The 15,077-nt window shown below is 38.5% G+C and overlaps 1 protein-coding gene across 2 annotated transcripts in view; it reads left to right on the top strand.

The window, feature by feature from the left end:
• The window catches only part of COG5 (component of oligomeric golgi complex 5), a 279,231-nt gene that overhangs the window by 22,221 nt on the left and 241,933 nt on the right, over positions 1 to 15,077 (top strand). For both annotated transcript variants that reach the window (XM_069587900.1, XM_069587901.1), the window contains exon 6: positions 9,214 to 9,334. In XM_069587900.1, the coding sequence (XP_069444001.1) occupies positions 9,214 to 9,334 (121 nt within the window). The remainder of the gene's footprint in view (positions 1 to 9,213; positions 9,335 to 15,077) is intronic.

Below are 15,077 nucleotides of genomic sequence, written 5' to 3'. Positions count from 1 at the left end.
GAACAAGGCTTAAATGAGGGATATAAAGTAGTATGTAATGGCTGTATGTTACTTTTAAAAAATATTCATTTTTTAATTTTTGGCTGCACTGGGTCTTGTGACACATGAGATGTATCCTTGTGGCGCGCAGGCTTCTTTCTAGTTGAGGTGAGCAGGCTCAGGAGTTGTGGTGCATGGGCCTAGTTGCCCTGCAGCATGTGGGATCTTAGTTCTTCTAACAGGGATCGAACGGCTGTCCCCCACACTGGAAGGCAGACTCCAAACCACTAGACCTCCAAGGAAGTCGCTGGCTATATGTTTTGACCAAGAAATAAAATTCAACTCTAAGACATTGTGGGGAGAGTATGCGACAGGTGTCCCCCATACTGGAAGGCAGACTCCAAACCACTAGACCTCCAAGGAAGTCGCTGGGTATATGTTTTGACCAAGAAATAAATTTCAACTCTAAGACATTGTGGGGAGAGTATGCAGGGAACAGTTTTTTTAAATTGTCTTCAGTCTTTTTTTTTTTTTTTTGTACTTTTGGTTTTGAGTTCAGGTAATGTTGGTATCCTGGAGAAGGAAATGGCAACCCATTTCAATACTATTGCCTGGAAAATCCCATGGACAGAGGAGCCTAGAAGGCTACAGTCCATGGGGTCGCAAAGAGTCGGACACAACTGAGCGACTTCACTTCGCTAATGTTTGTATCATGCAGCAAAGCAAATGAATAATTATACATATTCTAATTCTGTTATCTCTGATGTCTTTGGAACCAGGAGTCTCTGTGGAAGAAATAATTTACAGATGTAATTTAGAAGATTAAGTATAAATATTCTCTGTTCCTATTTAAGTGGAAGGATCAGTGTGAACTCATGAGGTGTTCTAATTTTATCTTAAAATAGTGTACACATCATATGTTTGTATATATGTATATGTATAATGTTAATCTGAGACTGTTTTATGTGTATCATGGAATCAAACAAATGAATATTTATGTGGTATTTTAATTTCAACATTTCCTAACTATGTGTACTCCGAAGTCTCAGAAATGAGCAGACCTGGTTTCCCCAACATGGTCTTCAAATGCTGCTGACTTCTAAAGGAAATGAGGGCTTCTTTGATAAATCTTTGGTTCCAGGTCTGGGACATGAAATATACATTATAATATTTTTATACCTGTATATCCTAAGGAAACTATCAATAACTACTATGTAGAGTCATGACAAAAGGATTCAGGAGCCAACTTGAATAGGTTCTAGGGTGACCAGCTGTGTCATTTTTAACACTGCAACACCTGTATCCCAGGAAACCACTTAGTCCCAGCCAAATCAATAGACGTGATCAGCCTCAGAGGCTCCCATGGCCAAAAATGGGACATGGTGAGCACCTGTAAGGATAAGAGCTACAGTGGTTTCACATCTTTAAATCTATGAGTTCATAATGATATCTAAAACAGTGAACTTAATTGTTCATCTTTTGTGGCTGTTAGGAAAACAAACCATTGGTAAACCAATGGAAGGAACCCAGTGATTCTTACTTTTCTGTATGAACAGTACCACTGGAAAAACTAATATAGATGAGGTAAAGCTTCTTCTAATAGAGACGTTTTATATGCTAGCAGATAAAGAAAAATGATAAAACTGGAGTAACACCATTTTGCAGTCATAATTATTATTGTTTTTATAAATTGGAGTATAGTTGTTTTATACTGCTGTCAGTTTCTGCTATACAGCAAAATGACAGCCATACATATACCTGGTGGTGGGAGTTTACTCGCTAAATTGTGTCTGACTCTTTGTGGTCCCCTGGACTGTAACCTGCCAGGCTCCTCTGCCCATGGGATTTTTCCAGTCAAGAAAACTGGAGTGGTTTGCCATTTCCTTCTTCAGGATTTTTCTGACCCAGGGATTGAACCCGCATCTCCTGTGTCTCCTACTGTATCCCTTCTTTTTTGGATTGCCTTCCCATGTAAGTCACCACAGAGCTCTGAGTAGAGTTCCCTGTGCTATCCAGCAGGTTCTCAGTAGTAACCTGTTAGTAGTGTATATATGTGTCACTCCTCATTTCCCAACTCATCCCACCCCCTCTTTTACGCTTTGGTATCAATACGTTTGTTCTCTACATCTGTTGTCTCATATATTATGTTTTAATGGATTTTGATGTTGAGTATCAGTGTTGGTAACAACAGTAATGAATAAATTTCCCCAGAATATTAACCTGAATCTGTTGAGACTGCTGACATCCAACTACTAGTGTTTAGGGAATATAAAAGATACAGGGACTTGTTAAACTAGAAGACAGTAATCAACTAAACCCAGTCCGTGGGAAACTTCATAGGACAGATGATCCAACATATTTAGCAGATTGCAAAGGAAAAAAGATGCTAAGGGAACCGATACAGATTTAAAAAGAGTAAAATTAGACTATAGCATTTAGGTATATATACTTCAGTGATGAAGCTATAAATGAAAATAAGGATATGATTAAGACAAAAGCCAGAATGATGTCTCTCTTGGGCTGGGGGAAGTAGGGAGGTTGGATGGAGGGTGTCATGACTGGAATGCAGAAGTAGGAAGTCAAGAGATACCTGGAGTAATAGGCAAGTTGGACCTTGGAGTACAGAATGAAGCAGGGCCAAGGCTAACAGTTTTGAGAGAGAAAGCACTGATCATAGCAAACACCCTCTTCCAACAACACAGGAGACGATTCTATATAGGGACATCACCAGAATGGTTAATACTGAAATCAGATTGATTATGTTCTCTGCAGCGGAGATGGAAAAGCTCTATACAGTAAGCAAAAACAAGACCGGGAGCTGACTATGGCTCAGATTATGAACTCCTTATGGCAAAATTCATATTTGAATTGAAGAAAGTAGGGAAAACCACTAGGCCATTCAGGTATGACCTAAATCAAAGCCCTTAAAATTATACAATGGAAGTGACAAATAGATTCAAGGGATTAGATCTGATAGAGTGTCTGAAAAACTATGGTTAGAGGGTCATAACATTGTACAGGAGGTGGTGATCAAAACCATTCCCAAGAAAAAGAAATGCAAAAAGGCAAAATGGTTGTCTGAGGAAGCCTTACAAATAGCTGAGAAAGTGAAAGGCAAAGGAGAAAAGGAAAGATAGACCCATCTGAATGCACAGTGACCAAGAATAGGAAGGAGAGATAAGGAAGCCTTCCTAAGTGATCAATGCAAAGAAATAGAGGAAAACAATAGAATGGGAAAGACTTAAGAAATCTTTTCGAGAAAATCAGAGATATCAAGGGAACATTTCATGAAAGATGGGCACAGTAAAGGACAGAAACAGTATGGACCTAACAGAAGCAGAAGATATTAAGAAGAGGTGGCAAGAATATGCAGGAGAACTATACAAAAAAGATCTTAATGATCCAGGTAACCATGATGGTGTGATCACTCACCTAGAGCTAGACATCTTTTGGAGTGCAAAGTCAAGTGAGTCTTAGGAAGCATCACTATGAACAAAGCTAGTGGAGGTGATTGAATTCCAGCTGAGCTATTTGAAATCCTAAAAGATGACATTGCTGTGAAAGTGCTGCACTCAATATGTCAGCAAGTTTGGAAAACTCAGCAGTGGCCACAGGACTGGAAAAGGTCAGTTTTATTCCAGTCCCAAAGAAGAGCAGTGCCAAAGAATGTTCAGACTAAGCACAGTTGCACTCATTTCACATGCTAGCAAAGTAATGCTCAAAGTTCTCCAAGCTAGGCTTCAGCAGTATGTGAACTGAAAACTAGATGTTCAGGCTGGATTTAGAAAAGGCAGAGGAACCAGAGATTTAATTGCCAACATCTATCGGATCATAGAAAAAGCAACAGAGTTCCAGAAAAACATCTGCTTCATTGACTACTCCACAGCCTTTGACTGTGTGGATCACAACAAACTGTAGAAAATTCTTCAAGAGATGGGAATACCAGACCACCTGACCTGCCTCCTGTGAAACCTGTATGCAGGTCAAGAAGCAACAATTAGAACCGGACATGGAACAATAGACTGGTTCCAAATTGGGAAAGTCATACGTCAAGGCTGTGTGTTATCACCCTGCTTATTTAACTTATATGCAGAGTACATCATGCGAAATGCTAGATAGGCTGGATGAAGCTCAAGCTGGAATTAAGAGTGCTGAGAGAAATGTCAGTAACGCAGATGATACCGTCCTTACGGCAGAAAGCGAAGAGGAGCTAAAGAGCCTCCTGGTGAAAGTGAAAGAGGAGAGTGAAAAAGCTGGTGTAAAACTCAACATTGAAAAAACTAAGAAAATGGCATCTGGTCCCATCACTTCATCGTGAATAGATGGAAACAAAGGAAACAATGACAGACTTTATTTTCTTGGGCACCAAAATCACTGCAGAATGTGACTGCATTCATGAAATTAAAAGACCCTTGCTCCTCGGAAGAAAAGGTATGAGAAACTTAGCATATTAAAAAGCAGAGACATTACTTTGTTAACAAAGGTCCATATCGTCAAAGCTGTGGTTTTGCTAGTAGTCATGTATGGATGTGGAGAAGGCAGTGGCAACCCACTCCAGTACCCTTGCCTGGAAAATCCCATGGTCGGAGGAGCCTGATAGGCTGTAGTCCATGGGGCCGTTAAAAGTCAGACATGACTTCACTCTCACTTTTCACTTTCCTGCATTGGAGAAGGAAATACTGCATTGTTCTTGCCTGGAGAATCCCAGGGACAGGGGAGCCTCCTGGGCTGCCGTCTATGGGGTCACACAGAGTTGGACAGGACTGAAGTGACTTAGCAGCAGCAGCAGCATGTATGGATGTGAGTTTGGACCTTAAAAAAATCTGAGTGCCAAAGAATTGATGCTTTTGAACTGTGGTGTTGGAGAAAACTCTTGAGAGTCCCTTGACCTACAAGGAGATCAAACTAGTCAATCCTAAAGGAAATCAACTTTGAATATTCATTGGAAGAACTGTTACTGAAGCTGAAGCTCCAATACTTTGGCTACCTGATGCGAGGAACTGACTCATTTGAAAAGACCCTGATGCTGGGAAAGATTGAAGGCAGGAGAAGCGGATGACAGAGGACAAGATGGTGTATGGCATCACCAACTCAACGGACATGAGTTTGAGCAGACTCTGGGAAACAGTGAAGGATAGGGAAGCCTGGCATGCTGCAGTCCATGGGGTCACAAAGAGTCGGACACAACTGAGCGACTGAACAGCAGCAACAACATGGAGGCCTTATGTAGTGGCAGAGAGAGTTTTGTTTCCTGATCCACATGGTAGTTCCAAGTTGATTTATTTAATTTCTGTATGTAATTTTCTATATATATAATATCTAAATATATTTTTACATACTGATTTTTTTTAGAGCAGTTTAGATTCATAGCAAAATTGAGAGGAAGATACAGATTTCTCATGTATCCCTTGCCCCCACACATGCATAGCCTCCCTGTTAGTCAACATCTGTCACCAGAGTGACACGTTTGTTAAAAATGATTGACTTACATTGATACATCATTATAAAAGTCCATAGTTCTCTCGGTGTATATTCTATGGCTTTTGAAAAATACATAATGACATATATCCATCACTATGGGGCTTCCCTGGCGGCTTTGTGGTTAAGAATCTGCCTGCAGTGCACAAGCTGCTGGAGATGTGAGTTCGATCCCCTGAGTCGGGAAGATCCCCTGAAGGAAGGCATGGCAACCCATTCCAGTATTCTTGCCTTGGAGAAAGAATCTCATGGACAGAGGAGCCTGGTGGGCTACAGTCCATAGGGTTGCAAAGGGTCAGACACAACTAAAAGGACATGCACACATCCGTCTTTATATAGTATTTTCAGTGCCCTCAAAATCCTCTATACTTTATTCTGCCAACTCCTAGCAACGGCTTATCTTGTTAACCGTCTCCGTAATTGTGTCTTTTCTAGAAAGTCATATAGTTGGAATCATATAATATATAGCCTTTTCAGATTGACTCTTTCCCATAGTAAAATGCATTCAAGATTCCTCTGTGTCTTTTTCTGTCTTGATAGATCATTTCTTGTCAATGCTGAATAATTGTATTATATTTGCTGATAAAAGTATGAAATAAAAAATAAGGAAATTGATTGGAGTGGAAGCAACTGTATTAGGAAATGGTGCGAGTTGGTGCCTTATAGATTATCTAAGATGTGTTGACTGAGGGTTTTATTAAATGCTGTGAATTCAACATAATCTGTTAGTAGAGAGCCACTGAAATTTATTAAAGGGGGGGCTAAACTGCTGAAAATTGTTTCTAAGACAATAAAGCCAGCAAGATGGATTTCAGCAAGAGATTGAAAAGCTACCCAGGAGACCACAGTTTTAAGATAAAAGTGGTAAAGATTTGGATTAGGGTGATGCTTTTGGGAATAGAGGTAAAATAACTATTGTATTATGCAACAGAAGAATAATCGGTAAGACCTGGTGACAGATGAAGTATGGTTAAACAGAAAAGCATTAGAAATAAGCTCAAAGCATTCATATTTGAGGGCATATCCTTTATTGGTTAGGTATTAGGGAATTCTGGAAGGACAGTTCATGCTGATTAGGCTAAAGTAAGATCTGGTATTTCTCCTCATGATGTGTTTAGAATCTTGAGAGGAATGATTGCTTGGGATTTTACATTCCAAATAGTATATCTAAAAATAGAATTCTGATGAGCAAGAAAGTGACAATAGTGGTTGTTTTTGGTGACTACATAGTTGAGACATAGAAATATGATGGTGACTTTTTATCTTCTGATCTTTTGAATTTTGAATTACATGCTTCCATGACCTATTCAGAAAATAAAACTAAAAGATGTTTCCACAGTTTATTGTGATCCATACAGTCAAAGGCTTTGGCATAGTCAATAAAGCAAAAATAGATGTTTTTCTGGAACTCTCTTGCTTTTCCCATGATCCAGCAGATGTTGGCAATTTGATCTCTGGTTCCTCTGCCTTTTCTAAAACCAGCTTGGACATCTGGAAGTTCACAGTTCACATATTGCTGAAGCTTGGCTTGGAAAATTTTGACCATTACTTTACTAGCATGTGAGATGAGTGCAATTGTGCAGTACTTTGAGCATTCTTTGGCATTGCCTTTCTTTGGGATTGGAATGAAAACTGACCTTTTCCAGTCCTGTGGCCACTGCTGAGTTTTCCACATTTGCTGGCATATTGAGTGCAGCACTTTCACAGCATCATCTTTCAGGATTTGAAACAGCTCCCCTGGAATTCCATCACCTCCACTAGCTTTGTGCATAGTGATGCTTTCTAAGGCCCACTTGACTTCACATTCCAGGATGTCTGGCTCTAGGTATGCAGGTTAGGAAGCAACAGTTAGAATTAGACATGGAACAACAGACTGGTTCCAAATAGGAAAAGGAGTGCGTCAAGGCTGTATATTGTCACCCTGCTTATTTAACTTATACACAGAGTACATCATGAGAAATGCTGGGCTGGAAGAAGCACAAGCTGGAATCAAGATTGCCGGGAGAAATATCAATCACCTCAGATATGCAGATGATACCACCCTTATGGCAGAAAGTGAAGAGGAACTAAAAAGCCTCTTGATGAAAATGAAAGCAGAGAGTGAAAAAGTTGGCTTAAAGCTCAACATTCAGAAAACTAACATCATGGCATCTAGTCTCATCACTTCGTGGGACATAGATGGGGAAACAGTGGGAACAGTGACGAACTTCATTTTTTTGGGCTCCAAAATCACTGCAGATGGTGATTGCAGCCATGAAATTAAAAGACGCTTACTCCTTGGAAGGAAAGTTATGACCAACCTAGATAAGCAGAGACATTACTTTGCCAACAAAGGTCTGTCTAGTCAAGGCTGTGGTTTTTCCAGTGGTCATTTATGGATGTGAGAGTTGGACTGTGAAGAAAGCTGAGCACCAAAGAATTGATGCTTTTGAACTGTGGTGTTGGAGAAGACTCTTGAGAGTCCCTTGGATTGCAAGGAGATCCTACCTGTCCATTCTAAAGGAGATCAGTCCTGGGTGTTCACTGGAAGGACTGATGCTGAAACTGAAACTCCAGGACTTTGGCCACCTCATGCGAAGAGTTGCCTCACTGGAAAAGACTCTGATGCTGAGAGGGATTGAGGGCAGTAGGACAAGGGGACGACAGCGGATGAGATGGCTGGATGGCATCACTGACTCGATGGACATGAGTTTGAGTGAAACTTCAGGAGTTGGTGATGGACAGGGAGGCCTGGCGTGCTGCGATTCACGGGGTCGCAAAGAGTTGGACATGACTGAGCGACTGAACTGAACTAAAAGATTAAGATGCCTAAATTTTCCAGTTTGCAGGGGGAGGATTTTTATTTGACATTATTTTATTATTTTAAGTACTTCAGACTGTTGTTACTCAGAAAAGCAGTCAGTTAAACATGTTTAGTACTTGGCTGCCTTGATTTACATGTTTGTAAACATATACTTGATTGTACATTTGTGTATGTTGTATGTGCACGAGTGGGACTGTGTGTGGCTCTGAGGTGTATGTGTATTTCATTCAGAAAAAATTTTTATAGTTGAAGCCTCAGGGACCCTGTCTTCCTAGAGCTTTTAATTATTATTGCCACGAGTTAGGTTGCTTCATCCAGCTTCAGGATCATGCAAAGATGGCTGTGATGTAGCAACATAGACTGTCTCTTTTTTCTTTATTGTCACCGCTGAAGCTGAAGGTAATTACATATATGTTACTCCATCAATCTCCTTTCTTGTCATTCTCCCCTGGCAGTCAGCCTGGGTTACCTCTGTCTAGAACACATGAGTCATTATTTCATGTCTTAGTCTTTTGGATAGGTAAAGACCCAGGATTGGATGTAATAACAGAAAAGGGAATAGAAGGTGACATACAAATGATAGGTTTATTTTTAAAATAGCTTTCTCTTTTACATTTAGTCACTAATGATAAATTAGGAAGAATCAATTAAGGGCATGCTTATTCTTTAAGGTCTAGTAAGTCTGTTCCCCTAGGGTCATAGGAACAATAAACTAAGAAACAATAAGGAACAGTAGTAGGAAGCTAAGCAGCCCTAGCACAGTGGTTGTCAACCTTGGCTATACACTGGGACTGCATAAGGATATTAAAACGAAAACAAAAAACTGATTTTGCTTTAATCGGTCAGAGTTGTGTCTTGCCTGGATATTGGATCTCTAGCATCTGAAAAGATTAGACAGATTCACATAGTCATGAAACTTTATGGATTGACTTTACTTACTTAACATTTCATAGGTTGCCTGTGATTTGCTTCGGAGAATCATTCGCATCTTATATCTCAGTAAGAGACTCCAAGGACAACTGCAGGGGGGAAGTAGAGAGATAACAAAAGCTGCTCAGAGTCTCAATGAACTTGGTAAGTCCTCTTGTTCATCGATTCACTGGTTGAAGGATATTTGTGTTTCCAGTTTTTGGTGATTATAAATTTAAGCTACTTTAACATTTGTGTATAGGTCTTATATGAACTTAAGTTATCATTCCCTAGGAGGAAATGTTCAGAAGTGCTGTTTTTTAGGTCACAAGTCTCATGTTGATATGGTGCCTAGAAGATCTTTTGAATTCATTTCTTATTCATCATTCTTTTCTCAAACATTTAGAGCAGCCTCTTGACATTTGAGTGTTTAACAGTCACAGCTTTGATTATTAACAAGTTGCAAGGTCCATGATGAAGGAGTTCATAATTTTTTAGGCAAAATTTTGAATATATTCTAAGTACACAAAGAACCACCTAACACCTGCATTTTAATAAGGCTTTGTGATTTTCTTCTTTTCATTGGGTACCCAGTAATTTTTCTGAAGTGGATGTGGTTAGTGGAATTTGTACCATTTTAGGTTTAGAAAGTCCTTGATTACATCCATCTCAAATATCAAGTCTCCTTACTCTTAGTAATGTGTTTTGAAAGTAGTTGTGCCAAAAGAATATCAGAAAGATGTGCATTTTATGTTCTTTTTGAATTTTCCTATCTTTGATATTTAAATTATGTAGTCATATTGTAATGCTTATTGCTTGTTTTTGATTATAGAAATGTAATATCCTTCACAAATCATGCTTCAACAGCATTTCAATTTATAATGTTCAAATACATTGCTTAGGCACATCATTGGGAATATATAGAACTTGTAGTGTGCTTGGAATATGTTATATAAAAAGTTAATTTTTAAGCAGTGAGAAATACTTTAGGGTTTTTTCATAATATGTGCTAAATATAAAAGTGTAAAAAAATCCTAGTATCAGCTGTTATTTTTTGCTTTGTCACATTTAATTTCTGTGCTCCAAAAAATAAACTGTAGGGTGATAGAATCATTAAAAAGCAAACACACATTGTTCCAAGGCTTATTATATTTATCATCACTGACACTCTTCCTTAATAAAAAATCGCTAGGTTTTGATTTTGATTATCATCTCTTCTAGAAACAGCATATGCTCTGAGGCAAATGGTGATGTCTTATTTTTTCTTCATTAAGGCACAATTATTCATCATCATGTTCTAAGTTGATGCAGTGCAGAATATAAGCTCATTATCTTTCCAATGAGGCTTTGGCTTTACCCAAAGTTTTATAAATGTTAAATGATGATGAGTTGTTGAGAAAGTGTAGTAAATGGTAGAGGTATCTCAAAATGGATTGTATTAATTTAAATTTTTAAAGCTTTGCAGATTATATGCTATTCAAAAATTTCAGAGGCATCACGTCTTCATCATTCCCCACTGTATTCTTGGACAGTCCTGGCATTGATAATAAGGAGAGCCAAGAGAGATAAAGTTTCTACATTTGGAGTTAATGTTTTAATAATGTTAATAAGTTAGTAATCACAGTTACAGGTACACATGTACACTATAAATGACATTTCTATGATTGAAACTTCTGTGAAATTATCATGTTTATATTTGTATGGTTCTGGTTTTCATTAGAAAGAATACAATGATAAACAGTAGCAGGTACTTGAAATTAACTTAGAACCAGTCTCTCAAACTTGAAAGGTCTTGAGGCTTGAAATGTAGTGACCAGATGAAATACATCAAATTAATTATATTCTGAGGGACTAGGGGAAATGTCAGTGACTGCTAATGGGTGCCACTCTTTGGAGTGGTGAAAATATTCTGGAATTAAATACTGGTGATTGTTGCATAACTTCTGTCACTACAAAAAGCCACTGAATTGTATGCTTCAGAAAGTTGAATTTTATAGTGTGTGAATTAGTTATCAATTTAAAATTATTTATCAATTAAAAAGTCTATTCTGGGACCTAGCATGCTGGTACATTTTCTTTTTTTAAAAGTTGAGGTCTAAGTGATACACGGTAAACTGCAGCATATTGAAAATGTACATATTGACAAGTTGTGACTTGAAACCATCAATATTAAGATAGTGAACATGACCATCTCCCTCAAAGTTTCCTTATGCCCCTTGATAATTTTTTCTCATGCATTTATGGATCTGCTTTCTATGGAATCAGAGAGTTTGTATGTGGGTTTTTTTTTGGGGGGGGGTCTTTCAATCAGCTTAATTATTTTGATGCGTCTGTGTTGTGTGTATAAATAGCTCATTCTCTTTTATTGCTAAGTAGTTTTCCATTATATGGATATTCCCCAGTTGGTTTATTCATTCACCTGTAGATTTATATTTGAGTTCTTCCTAATTTTTGGTTATTACAAACCAGGCTGTCATGAACATTCATATAAAGGTGTTTTTATAGACATTTGCTTTCATTTCTCTTTGATAAAAAATATAGGTATGGAACAACCAGATCATATACTAAGTGTATATGATCTGAAATTGCCCAGGTATTCAACCCAAAGTTGGTGAAAATTGCACTTTCTCTACATCCTTGGTAACACTTGTTACTGTCAGTCATCTTAATATTAGCCATTCTAATAGGTATGTAGTAGTATCTTGCTTGGAAGGAGGCAATGGCAACCCTCTCCAGTACTCTTGCCTGGAAAATCCCTTGGACAGAGGAGCCTGGTAGGCTGCAGTCCATCGGGGTCGTGAAGAATTGGACACGACTGAGCGACTTCACTTTAATTAATGCATTGGAGAAGGAAATGGCAACCCACTCCAGTGTTCTTTCCTGGAGAATCCCAGGTACAGCGGAGCGTGGTGGGCTGCTGTTTATGGGGTCGCACAGAGTCGGACATGACTGAAGCGACTTAGCAGCAGCAGCATCTTGCTTTGAGTTCACAAGAAGAAGTTAGTAGAGCTAATAAACAAATCTAGCAGGATTTCAGGATATATGATCAATATATAAAATTACTTATATTTCTACATAATAGTATTAACAAGCAATTGGAAATTGAAATTAAAAAATACCACTCATAATAACATCAAAAATATGAACTACTTAAGGTTGAATTTGACAAAAGATACACACGACCTGTATACTTAGGGTTGAATTTGACAAAAGAGGCAAATAGACGGGGAAACAGTGGAAACAGTGGCTGACTTTATTTTTCTGGGCTCCAAAATCACTGCAGGTGGTGATTGCAGCCATGAAATTAAAAGATGCTTACTCCTTGGAAGGAAAGTTATGACCAACCTAGACAGCATATTAAAGAGCAGAGACGTTACTTTGTCAACAAAGGTCCGTCTAGTCAAGGCTCTGGTTTTTCCAGTAGTCATGTATGGATGTGAAAGTTGGACTATAAAGAAAGCTGAGCACTGAAAAATTGATGCTTTTGAACTGTGGTGTTGTAGAAGACTCTTCAGAGTCCCTTGGACTGCAAGGAGAACAAACCAATCCATCCTAAAGGAGATCAGTCCTGGGTGTTCATTGGTAGGATTGATTTTGAAGCTGAAACTCCAATACTTTGGCCACCTGGTGTGAAGAGCTGACTCATTTGAAAAGACTCTGATGCTGGGAAGGATTGAGGTCAGGAGGAGAAGGGGATGACAGAGGATGAGATGGTTGGATAGCATCACCGACTCGATGGACATGGGTTTGAGTGGACTCCGGGAGATGGTGATGGACAGGGAGACCTGGCGTGCTGTGGTTCATGGGGTCGCAAAGAGTCGGACACGACTGAGTGACTGAACTGAACTGAACACAAGACCTGTATACTGAGAACTAAAAACATTATTGAGAACAATTTAAAAAGACCTAAATAAGTGAATAAATTTTGTCTGTGAATTGGAAGACTTGATCGTTTTTAATATGCCCAGTCTCTCTAAATTATTTGTATAGATTGAACACAATTATAGTCTGAGTCCCAGCAGGCTTTTATTAGACATTGACAAACTGATTTTAAAATTCATATGCGAATGCAAAGGATTTAGAATAGCTAACACTTTTAAAAGAAAGTAAAATTGGAGCATTGACCATACCTGATTGGAAAACCTATTGCAGTGACTTCTACTAACCAAGACAAAGAGATAGTCAGGTCAATGGAACGAAGTAGAGAGCCAAGAAGATCCACACATGTAAGAAAAATGGATTTTTGGCACATTTATTGAAGAAAAGATAGTGTTCTCAACAGATGGTACTGGAACAATTGGATAGCCATATGTAAAACAGGGAACTTGTGTTCAGACCTTACTTCATATTAAAAAATAAAGCAAAACTGAAAGTGGATCATAGTCCTAAATGTAAAACTTAAAACTATAAAACTTCTGAAAGGAAACATAGGACATTTTTATGACTTTGAAAATGATTTCTTAGATGTATAACCGAAAGCACAGTCCTCTCCGCCTCCCCCCCCCAACCACACACAGATTGGTAAATTAGATGTTCTCAAAATTTAAAACTTCTATGGGTGATTCTGTGTGTGTGTGATTCACACACACACACACACACGTGTTCTTTTAAATATTCTTTTCCATCATGATTTATTTCATCATGGTTTATTGAATATAGTTCCCTATGCTACATGCAGTAGGACCTTGTTGTTTATCTGTTTTCTATGTAGTAGTTTGTATCTGCTCATCCCAAACTCCTACTTTCTCTCTCCCTCATCCCCTTTCCTGTTTGATAACAATGAGTTTGTTCTCTATGTCTGTGAGTGTTTCTGTTTCATAGCTAAGTTCATTGTGCCATACTTCAGATTTAATCTGTAAATGATATCATATGGTATTTGTCTTTCTCTTTCTGACTTAATTCACTTACTATGATAATCTTTAGGTGAGATGATATCTTAAATGCATTTAAAACATATATAGTTTCAACATAGCAAATTCAGTACATGTCTTGTTAAAGCTACAGTGTTGGTCACATATGAGGGCAGATGTCTTCAGTGACTGTGTTTGCTCTATTGTTTTGGATTGCTGAGTTGTGTCAGACTCTTCGTGACCCCATGGGCTGCTGAGCACCAGGCACCTCTGTCCTCCGCGGTCTCCTGTAGTTTGCTCAAATTCGTGTCCGTTGAGTCGGTGATGCTATCCAACTATTTCATTCTCTGCTGCTCCCTTCTCTTGCCATCAGTCTTTTCTAGCATCAGGGTCTTTTCCAATGATTTAGATGGTCTCTGAAAGTGAAAGTGTTAGTCACTCAGTTGTGTCCGACTCTTTGTGACCACACAGACTGTAGCCCTCCAGGCTCCTCTGTCCATGGAATTCTCCAGGCAAGAATACTGGAGTGGGTGGCCGTTCCTTTCTTCAGGAGATCCTCCTGACCCAGGGGTCCAACCCAGGTCTTCTACATTGCAGCCAGATTCTTTACTGTCTGAGCCACCAGGGAAAATACTTACATATGTGATTGAATTCAGCTACCCCCAGATTGGGGTGATGCTGTGCTGGATTCAAATCCAGAATAATGGGTTTATGCTGATATCAAGGGTTGCCAGTAGTTGAAGACATAATTGTGTTATCAATAAAAACACATACCAATAAACCCTCATTTTTTAACTAATTGAATTTAATGTTAGTCAAATTTATATTTAACATAATACCCATATGGCATTTTAAAATCTTATTTTACTAGTTTTCTCTTTCATCACATAGTGTCAAAAAACAAGAATAATATCCAGACAAAAACAGGCAGCTTAGGTTTTTGTAAACTTTAGTATGTTATTTGTAACATTTCAAAGTTTCTGTACATTTCAAAGTAGTATTTTTGGGTGTATAATTTATTTCATATGGTCAAGTAATGCTTATGGAAACTAGTTTCC

The sequence above is a fragment of the Ovis canadensis genome, chromosome 4 (genome assembly GCF_042477335.2).
Source record: "Ovis canadensis isolate MfBH-ARS-UI-01 breed Bighorn chromosome 4, ARS-UI_OviCan_v2, whole genome shotgun sequence".
Taxonomy (NCBI): domain Eukaryota; kingdom Metazoa; phylum Chordata; class Mammalia; order Artiodactyla; family Bovidae; genus Ovis; species Ovis canadensis.
Note: the sequence above shows the minus strand (reverse complement) of the source record. Positions and strands in the feature narration are given on the sequence as shown.